At 37.5% G+C, this 11,038-nt stretch overlaps 1 protein-coding gene across 1 annotated transcript; it reads left to right on the top strand.

The window, feature by feature from the left end:
* Positions 1–7,467: 7,467 nt before the first annotated feature.
* LOC131316396 (polygalacturonase At1g48100) lies at positions 7,468–11,016 on the top strand. The gene is made up of 6 exons (XM_058345744.1): positions 7,468–8,275; positions 8,593–8,760; positions 9,104–9,148; positions 9,273–9,480; positions 9,577–9,658; positions 10,174–11,016. Exons 1-6 carry the CDS (start codon positions 7,826–7,828, stop codon positions 10,673–10,675), a joined length of 1,455 nt encoding a protein of 484 aa, XP_058201727.1. The 5' UTR covers positions 7,468–7,825; the 3' UTR covers positions 10,676–11,016.
* Positions 11,017–11,038: the final 22 nt, after the last annotated feature.

Below are 11,038 nucleotides of genomic sequence, written 5' to 3'. Positions count from 1 at the left end.
TTTATTCAAATTTGGGTTAAATTTTGAACAAAAATTCATGTTAGGTGAGATTCACTTCAATGGTAAAATAATCTCTTACCTAAATATATTAATTTTTTATGCTTTCAAGAGTATTTTCCTTCATTTTGATTTCCATCCGTTTTTTCCTCCCGTTTAAAATGTAAGAGACCAAAAATAACAAAAAAAAAAAGTTTTGCATTAAATGAAAATTACCTTCTTTTTTCCGATTCCACTTCTTTGCCTTTTTTTACTTGGCTAAGAAAACCACAAAATTTGCTCACTGATTTTTGAATTTTTTGACCACCGTTTCGATAAAGAAACAGTGGTTCGATTGTTTTTGGCTTCCTGGTTTCTACTGCCACATGAGAATTTTATGATATAATTTCTACTCCATGAGTTTGTTCCAGATTGATAGAATCCTCAAAAATTCCATACTAATAATCCATTGAGCAAATTGGAAACCACAACTGTTGGTTGAGAGAGAGAAATGAGAGGTGACGAGAAGAGCAGCATCAACAATTTTCTAGTCCTTTGCTCTCGGCATGGAAAGGGTTTTATTATCAAAGAAAAGAGCTGTTGGAAAGGAGAAAGAACTGTTAGGAAAATGGGGAGAGGCTTGGGTTGTCTCTGATTTGGAGAAATAAATGGATAAAATCCAAATTGGGGAAAGGTTTGGGTAAAGGATTGGAGAGGAATTTTTGCAATTTTGGCCCAAATTTTAAATTTGAGTCTTAAAATGAGTCAAGGCTGAAGATCCATGCTCTAGAAGATAGAAATTGACAATATATAAAGCTGACTACGAAATATAGATGATTAGAAATATTCTTGTCGGTAGAATAAATTAGGCCAATTCTTAAAAAAAAAACATGTCATTTGAGTATTTTTATTGGCTTCGAATCAGATACTCCCTCTGTTTCTAATTAAGAGTCTCTTATTCCATTTTTGAAATGTTACAAAATGATTGTTCATTTCCAAAAATAGAAGTAAAAATTTGATAAAATTCCTAAATTGTCTCTTGTATTTGAATGCAAATGGTACAAAATAGGTAAAATATAGGGGTAATGATGAAAAATATGTGTAATGATTACATGTCTCCTAACAAAATTGAAATTCTTAAGAGAGACTCTCATTTAGAAACGGGAAGAGTATGAATTATTTATATCATCATTGAATGTTTGGTCAATGCAACTACCAGTGATTGAATTAACTTTTGGAGCCGTACAAGGGATCACATGAAAGCATTTGTACTGTAAGAATTTGCAAAGGCGGACCCATTTTGGGGCACACGAGGTCACGTGCCCTCACGTCTTTTTTAAAAAAAATCCCAATTTTGTGTGTATATACATATATATATATATGTCGAATATGTGTAAGAAGGCAATGTTTAGTGTAGTGGTAAGTTGTTGGCTTGGGAATGAGATGGTGTATGTTTGAGTCTACTCCCACTCCCCTAAGTTTTTTTTTTTTTTTTTTCAAAATCCACGAGAAAATAGTGCATATCTTGGGAGAAAAAAGAAAAAAGAAACATCTTTCATCTCAAGTGTCGTTTATAAGCTACACCATTGCTCTGACCTATCCTCCCACAGGCAAAATTCCCTCATTCCCAACGTCTCCGATCATTTGAATAGTACTCAATATGAATCCGCACATTGCATTTGTAAACTTTTGGTCCCCGAAGCTTGTACTTGTAGAGTTAATAATAAGAAAATAGATTATGAACATGCGATAATTTTGTTTTAACACATATAGTTGAGGTGCGCAAGTTTGCCAAAGTAGCTTATTATTAAAATACATATATACTTTAAAAAAAATTATTTTATTATGAATGCTAAAATTATTTTGGTGTGAATGTGCTTTACTGTAACTCATATATTACGACGTTACAAAGAAAATTGATACACCCACTATATCAAATTCCTGGTTCCGCTATTGAGAATTTGCGCATATTCCAAGTACTCATGATCAAAGGCCTAAATCTAGTTGCTGGTAGTGAGTACGTAGCAACACAATTGTCTTACAAAGCTGCATGTCACATGGGCAAAAATCTTGTGCATGAGTAAAGGACGATTGCTGAGATTAGGTCATTTATGTCGGACCTTGAATCTTGTGACGATAGCTGAGATTAGGTAATTTATGTCGGACCTTGAATCTTGTGTATTAGTTTGGTCTAGACTATCAGACAAGCATGTGATTTACCAGGGCCGTTTTTGGCCTTAGACTCCAACTATGGCCATCATTCTAAATAGAATGGCAAATAAGTGGTAGACGTTTTATATTTTTGCATTACGTGAGGGTTCAAAGTTCAAATCACACTAGTTCACAAGTATAAAAAAAAAACCTCTCAAAAGTGCATATTATTCATATATAGTTATCTGTATATACAAGAGGGTATTAATCAGATCTCATAATTAAAGCGATTCAAACTTCCTAACTTAAGTACATCAAATCCCATCATTAAGGGAATTTCAGATCTCAATTATCCACTATTTTTTTTTCTTTGTACTTGTTCTTTTTTCTTTTCTTTTTGACTAGGAGAAACCTTTTCAAGGTGTCGTGCCCTCTGAGTTTGGACTAGCAACGAGCAAGCTACAAGCATTGGAAAACATTGGGATAGATGGAGAAAGGCAAAACACTAGCTAGACCTTCGATCGAGTTTGGTGCTTGTGTCAGAGCTGGATCTTTGTTCTGTTAGAAGGAGGCGCAAGCAACCCATTTGTTTAAATTGGGGTAACTTGACTGTTTGCATTACAGTATATAGAGTAGAAGGTACCTGATCGGTTATTTCTTTCATCACCCCATAATTGCAAGCCAAAACAGATCAAAACATGTACAAAATTACCCCAAACTCTTCTTTTACTTGGAATATTATTCCGTCACTCAAGAAGGGAGCGGACATATCTACAAGACTACTACTATGGCGCATAATGACTAGAAAACATAAGAGAAAAGTAAGCATTATCTTCATTTGCAATTGGAGTTATTTGTTCTAGGGGGAAAACCGAAGATGAGTCTGCAACTGTAGCAGACTCGGAGATAAAACCTTCAACATATATACATTCAAACAAATTATATACTTCTGAGATCTCTCTTACTTAGTAATTCAATTCTTTTTTGACATAGGAGTACTGATTCTCCGGAATGAGCATGGAAGAGTGGGGAGATGGACATGTGAACAGGGAATGAGAGATGAGTACTACTCTACATATTCATCCAATCATGATCTTATCAATGATTATTGAATCCACCGTCCAACAGGTCGGTCAATTAGTTGTGGAGTAGTATATATGCGTACAGATTAATACTACTCCTGCTACAGGTGTATGGAGAAATGTTATAAAATCACCAAATAATTGATTGTTATCCCTTCCATTTTCTAAACAAATGTTTTGTTTCATCAATTTCTCTGCACTTTATTATTTTCACTATCATGATTTTAAGAGAGATACTATTGTTATAGATAATTCAGTACATACCAATTTTGGGCTCGTTTTAGGTTTCAAAAAAATGATTCGATCCGCTCATTTTGCTTAATTTTTTTTTTTAGAATCCCTGCAAAAAATTAGTTAAATTGAATGTTGGAGGGGGCGTTTATGATACATCACACTTTGCTTCATAATTCAAGCCTGAATTCTAAAGTAAAGTGGGATGTATCTTAAACGTTCCTACCGATATCTGATTTAGCTAATTTTTTGTAGAGACCATGAAAAAAAAAATTTAAACAAAATAAGCGGATCGGATGATTTTTTTGGGAACTGTGCTACTGGTACAGACAAAAAATCTGTACCAGTGGGTACAAACCCCTTTTTTGTCCCATTTTAGGTCTTAAAAAAATGATCGGAGTCGCTCATTTTGTTTAAAATACTTTGTTTATGGTCCCTACAAAAAATAAGCTTAATCCGGTATCGGTAAGAGTATTTACGAAACATCCAAACTTTGCTCTACTGAATTCTAGAGCAAAGTTTGGATGTTTCGTAAATACTCTTACCGATACTGGATTAATCTTACTTTTTGTAGGGACCATAAGCAAAGTATTTTAAACAAAATGAGCGACTCGGATCATTTTTTTGAGACCCAAAATGAGACTAAAAAGGGATTTGTACCCTCTGGTACAGATTTTTTTCTGTACCAGTAGACTTTCTGTTTTTTTGGAAACCAAAATGGACCAGAAACTGGTCTGTACCCCATGGGTACAGATACAAAATCTGTGTTGATCTCTTTTCTGTTAGAGAAGTTCGATCGTGTCACTACTAATCGCTTCCCTTACCCGTGATATAAACACCAAAAAAACCAGCCCGTGATTACCCCATGACACGTGGCGTCATCTGCATCTTCCCATCTCAGAGAGAGAGAGAGAGAGAGAGAGTGCACAACTGCATATGAAAACTCAAATTTCAGCGAAATCAACAGTGATAGCATGCATGTGATTTCTTTTGTTGTTTTGGAAGTTTGATATCCCAAAGCATTGTTCATGCTTGTACGTATCACCTAGCTAAGCTATACATGATATCGTTGCCCCACAAGCAGTCAAGCAGGAGAATCGTCTAGTTACACGTGGAATTCAAAGACAGCCAATGCGTGAATCAAAGGAGTTGGGTCATTCCAGGTCCGGACCAAATCTAAACCGTCTATTTGCTACGTACAATGAATGATTCAAATTTGCCGTTGAACTCTTACCGGCAAGAATTAACTGTTACTGCTAAGAGTTTCTCATGAACGCATCCAAACTACTGTATGATCCTGGTGTGGACTGTTTTATCTAGTCCAAACCTTGGATTAGAGATGATCCGAATCCTCAATGAAAACATCATTCCTTGTGTCAGGCTCAGAGGCAGGACGATTAAAAATATTGAAAACATCACTCGAATGATCATTTGGGGATCAGCTTGCCTCATAAATAAACTGATCTTCAATGTATTATTAAAATTTGTTACTTAGTTTTTAAACCAAACATAAACAACAATTTGCTCGGCTTGTAGGTTTTGTTTATCAGCCCTAATGAAGAAAGGCTTGAAAGTCCTAAATTCATAAACAGACTCCTTCGTTTTGGCACCTCTCAACTGTCCCTGACAGCACACAAGTGACAAACTAAGCCTACCAATAATAGTAACAGTTTTTTTTTACCTCTAAGTACAAAAAAATATAATATATCCATCCAATTAAGCTATATATAATCCTACAAGCTGGACACCTCCAATTAGTCGGACCATTACAAAGCAGTTTGGAATTTGAATTCCCACTTGTAGCTAGTTTACATGGTAATTAAGCTAAAGATTAAGGAAATTGAACCGGCCAAATTAACATTCTCGAGCATCACAAGGACAAATAATCACCTAGGTGGCCGGTTTCACGGTGAGGGGGAGGTTTTTTTTTTTTTTTTTTTGATCGGAGTTTTATAAGGAGGTTTGCCAAAGCTCGAACACAAGTAGTTGCACTTGACACCATGCATGAGGGTGCCCCCACTACGGAATTCAGAGCTTTGGTAGTGAATTGGGTTTTAGTTAGTTAAATCTAGAATGAGTGAATTTGGATGGATGAACACGCCTAATTATGGTACATATGATTAGGTTGGAATTTAAGGACAATGTGATCATAGATAGATACGCATACATACATATTATTGGTCCCACCCGTGAATAGGTTTTAATTCTGTTGTCGTGCACCAAACTGCTGCCTGACTGCCTTTCTTGTTTCTATGGCCACGATACGATAGGAGGTCAGCTAGCTTAGCTAAACAACAATGAAGAGTCACGAGACTACCCATGCATATATTTCTTTCCCATCATAACCACGTTCACCCAGATTGCAACATCTTCTTCATTTTGTCATTCTCCCACCACATTCGCCAATCTCCAACCTTAGCTCTCTCCTTCTCTCCTCTATCTCTCTCTCTCTCTCTAACAATGCATTGTTGGAATCACATGAAATAATGTTCAAAAAGTATCAAAGCTTGATTAACTTCTTGTCTGCATAACCTTTGTTAAAGTAGAACCTTGTTGTTTGTATACAGGGATATGTGTATTTAAAAATCACGAATTGGTTCTATAATGAGGCCTGTCTTCTATAATGCCTGTCTGCTATGAGAGGAAACCTTGAAATGACACTTATTGGAAAATTGCAAAATCATGATACACGCACCAGTTCAACAAATCAAATGAGCAATGCATTTGTCAACCATCATGCAATTATTCATTTTGGCAAATCTTTCTCCTTCTTCTTTTTTAATTTCTTTTATCAGCAAAGACATTTTGGCAAATCTCAGGTATAGTACTATTGGCGGTTGTTTTTGCGGTTGTCCACTATAAGTAATTTTTCCCCACCGTACATAAAGGCAATTTTGGGGGTCGCCTTGAGGCGAGGCACAACAAAAACATTCCTGTGCCTTGATTTTTGAGCGGAGAACAACACAAGTGTTCGTTTATGCGTTTGAGGCGTATAGAGGCAAACGCTTTTCACTCCTTTTTCCCAAATGATAGAGGCAAATGTATCAAAAGAGTCGGTTCATTGTTTTGAGGCAAGTGAAAGAGTTGATTAATTACAAATAGTTGGGGTGAAGCCGAAGGGTTTTTGCTGATTTGCGAATGATTGCATAGCAAACAGAAGATCACTCACAAGTTACAAAACACAAACAAAGATGTTAAAGAACAGCAGAGAATAATATAAACATATAAAAGAAAAAGGGCAAAATCCATTTTCACCCCCTGTGATTATTGCCATGAGCGGATATCCTCCTCATGGTTCAAAACTGAGCACATAACCTACCTGTGGTTTTGAAAAATATGCGGATAGATCATCTGCCATCATGTTTTCTATCTATATTAACGGAGGTGTATCTCATACGCTTCTAGAATGTAATCTAAGTCGTTCATAATATATTAAATAAATAATAGAGTATCTCTGTAAAAAAATCATCTCAATTAGGCATCAATAACCTAGTGATCTAATTTTTAGTAAATTCAAATTTGAAATTTTAATTTCATAACAAAATCAATTCGACCATGAGCTTTTCATTTTTTGATTGACTTAAATTTTGGTGTAAATGTAGTACTCATCAAAATTTACAATATCAACGGTTTGGATTCAATTTTTGGTATAGAGGATGGTGTGATTAAATTTAAAAAAGAAGAAGAATCAAGGAACATGATGAGTGTATATCGGTCTTTTAATGTTGTGTCCATTAATATGGATGAAAAACATGACGGCAGGGGGTCTATCCGCACATTTTCAAAACCACATGTAGGTTATGTGTTAAGTTTTGAATCATGAGGGGGTATCGCACATGGCGATAACTACAGGGGTCAAAGTGGACTTTGCCCGAAGAAAAATCCAGCAAACAGAAGATCTCTAGACGACAACACACTGAAACAGACAAAGTGGAGGTCGATGTAGAAACAGAAAGAAAAAACCTGTTCTTCTGTTGCACAATTGAACTTATTTTAAGAGAAAAAACCTGTTCTTCTGTTGCACAATTGAACTTATTTTAAGTGTATTCCTTGGGACAATGATTTTTGGATCAACCAGATCTTGACGCGTGCCACCCCCGTCGAGTTAGAACTGTTAATTATTTGGCACCCTTTCGGGTATAAATCACAACCCCTCTACTTTAACTTGTCCTTGCTTATTCAGTCGACAAGAGTTATGGAACTCCCAACCTCTTAACTCCTCATTTCTTCATCTGTGTTCTCGTCCACTAATTTCGGCTTCAATATTTCAGAAGAAAGTGTAACTTTTTATATCACTTTCCTAGAAACATTTGGGAGAAATTGACTCCATTGTTGAGATACACTTCAACTTGCTTAATACTCTGCCATATTACCGTTCAAGTAAAATGAGGCCAACTCGTCGGCACTTGATAATTCTAATGGCTGTGGCTCTTATTTCTCAAAATCTAGGCAATGTGGAAGGGAGAACCCATTTTCACAACCAGAAGAAGAAAGGGTCCCCTGTTGAAGCTCCAAGTTCTCAAGAAGCTGTTTCACCCTCCCCTGTTGAAGCTCCAAGTTCTCAAGAAGCTGTTTCACCCTCCCCTGTTTATCCTCCCCCAGTTCCTTCCGACCCAAGTGGTCCTGGTGATAATTCCAGCTCTGGCTGTGTCTTTGACGTTACGTCTTATGGGGCGGTCGGAGATGGGTCCACCGACGACACTCCCGCCTTTAGAACAGCCTGGAAAGCTGCCTGTGCCGTGGAATCCGCCGTTCTTTTGGTTCCCTCCGGCTATGTTTTCACAATGACTTCCACAATTTTCTCAGGCCCCTGTAATCGGGGATTAGTGTTTCAGGTAAGAACTGCAGCTAAATTTTCCCATCAATGTTCTTCCCGGTTAGGGGTGTTTGTTACAGCTTTTTCTTTCCTTTTGGAACATAATATTGTTTTGCAACTTCCGTTTCCACTTATGGGGTCAAACATTTTATACTAACTGTTTCAAAAAAGAAAGCAGATAATCCATAAAGGGTTTATTTTGATGCTTTTAGCATAGTTAATTTTCACCCAAATTTTTGCTGCAACGAACACCACTAAATACTAGCAAATTTTTTAAAGGATGGTGGGAAATGCTATTTTTGGGCTAAATATTTTGAGTTTATGCATGTGAATAAGGTGGACGGGGTGTTGATGCCGCCTAATGGACCGGATTGCTGGCCAAAAACAGACAGTAACAAGCAATGGATTGTGTTTTACCGACTCGATGACATGACATTCACCGGAACTGGTACTATTGAAGGGAATGGCGAGAAGTGGTGGGAACTCCCTTGCAAACCTCATCGGGTATTTTACTCCTTACAATAACCCTGCAAACACACACGCGCACACATATACGCATACAAAGTTTTCCTGGGTTTTGAACTTGTCTGAATCTCTAATATGTTGCTCTGTCCATTCTTTTAATTTTTTTTTTTTGAACAGCTGCTCTGTCCATTCTTGAACTTTTACGGTTTCCCTTCTCTACTTTCACTGGCATTTCCAATTCTCAAGCTATCTGCACTGTATAATATTCTAAGATCAGCATTTATCTTGTCCTAGATCCTTTTTTTTTTTTTTGAAATGCGGGTTTATTGTCAAGGCGATGAATGAAATGCCACGCTAAATTTAATTAAAATGCGGTTTTCAGGGTCCCAACGGAACAACCTTGCCTGGACCATGTGACAGCCCTGCTGTAAGTACCCAAAAATAAATACTAGTAAATGCTTACCGTTTTAATCCAACATTTGCCTCGTTTTAATCAATCACTTAGGGGTTTTCTGTTATGAAAGAAATAATTTTGCTTACCATTTATTCAGCTAATTCGCTTCTTCCTGAGCACGAATTTGGTGGTTAGCGGGTTACGCATCCAAAACAGTCCCCAGTTCCACATGAAATTTGATGGGTGTCAAGGAGTACTGATAGACAAGTTGTCCATATCTTCCCCTAAGCTTAGCCCCAATACTGACGGCATCCACATTGAAAACACAAAATATGTGGGGATTTACAACTCTGTTATAGCAAATGGTAACCAAATCAAAATCACACAAATTTGCTTTTTATCAGTTGTGTAATTTTTTCTTGTGTGCATTAATATTCAATAATGTCACCCTGATTTACCAGGGGATGATTGCATTTCCATCGGAACGGGGTGCTCAAATGTTGAAATAGACGGTGTAACTTGTGGACCGAGTCATGGCATCAGGTACATCAAAACATGCTTTATTTGCTATCGCGACTAAACCTGTTCACGCAACTAACCAATTTGGCTGATTACTCCGGTTATGGAGGCCACCTTTGTCATTACATCAAGTATCTTCACCCTTCTTCACTTATTTGAATTAGAAAACATGTCTACATCTCACGGATCCTATCCTCCGGTTGTTTTCTCAAACAAAATAAATATATGAATAGCTCAAAAACACTCACTGTTTTTGAAGAGTTTGAGAGACTTTAATTTGGCCCAACTCAGCTGCTGGCCCCTTATTATAAGCCCATGATGGGCATGGTCTGCATCCGATCAAGGATTCCAAACAATTTGCAAAACAATCTTTTTGAGCTGTCATACAATGAAAATAGAACACACAACGAAAACGATTCAGTGACTCAAGACTCAGTTTCACTTGTTCTTGAAATGCATCCTAGTCAAGTCCCCCAGTTCATATTTCTTAGTTGAGAACTATTTCAAAGACATTACATTGGACTCTATTTTCCCTGCAGCATTGGGAGCCTGGGGGTGCACAACTCCCAGGCATGTGTATCCAACATAACAGTTAGAAACTCAATGATAAGGGACTCGGACAATGGTCTCAGGATCAAGACATGGCAAGGCGGGGCGGGCAGTGTATCGGGCATAACATTTGACACCATCGAAATGGACAACGTCCGAAACTGCATTATCATAGACCAGTACTACTGCCTAACAAAGGCATGTCGCAACGAGACTTCAGCAGTTTACCTCTCCGGTGTTTCCTACAACAACATTAAGGGGACCTACGACGTGCGGAGCCCACCGATTCACTTTGCTTGTAGCGACACCGTGCCCTGCACTAACATAACAATGTCTGAAGTTGAGTTGCTTCCTTTTGAAGGGGAATTGGTGGATGACCCGTTTTGCTGGAATTCATACGGAACTCAGGAGACGTTGACAATTCCTCCCATTGATTGCTTGCAAGATGGGGAGCCCGAGTCTGTGGCAGAGGTTTCCTCTTATGGCTGTTAAAATTAGGAGACTTATGTTAGATACATATATATATAGTACTATACACTTTGTATAGAGCCCAAGAGCCATTATATTTTTTAGTGGATTCTTGGGGGTTAATTTAGGCTCCATCCCTTTGGGATTTGTTTCCCTTAATGTGTGATGAGTCATGAGTGTGTGAGGTAGGGAGTTTGGGGGGGTTTCCCTTACTTTGTAACAGAATGGAATTTTTTTTTACATCTATGGTTTTGTAATTCGAATTGCAGAAAAAAAACCTCTCGATCGGGTTGTGTATAGCTCGCTGTTATGGGCTTTGGAAACCCCAAATAATGGAAGTCCTTACTATCCCACCTTTTCTGTTCTATACTGAAGTCAGAAAATGCC

The sequence above is a fragment of the Rhododendron vialii genome, chromosome 2a (genome assembly GCF_030253575.1).
Source record: "Rhododendron vialii isolate Sample 1 chromosome 2a, ASM3025357v1".
NCBI classification, from domain to species: Eukaryota; Viridiplantae; Streptophyta; class Magnoliopsida; order Ericales; family Ericaceae; genus Rhododendron; species Rhododendron vialii.
This window is presented reverse-complemented; position numbering and strand designations above follow the sequence as displayed.

Bases quoted from the DNA above. Each gene is read 5' to 3' on its own strand.
- LOC131316396 (XM_058345744.1), top strand. From the start codon at position 7,826: ATGAGGCCAACTCGTCGGCACTTGATAATTCTAATGGCTGTGGCTCTT. The intron at 8,761-9,103 runs GTATTTTACTCC...TGCGGTTTTCAG, and splicing joins TCCCTTGCAAACCTCATCGG to GGTCCCAACGGAACAACCTT. The intron at 9,481-9,576 runs GTAACCAAATCA...CTGATTTACCAG, and splicing joins CAACTCTGTTATAGCAAATG to GGGATGATTGCATTTCCATC.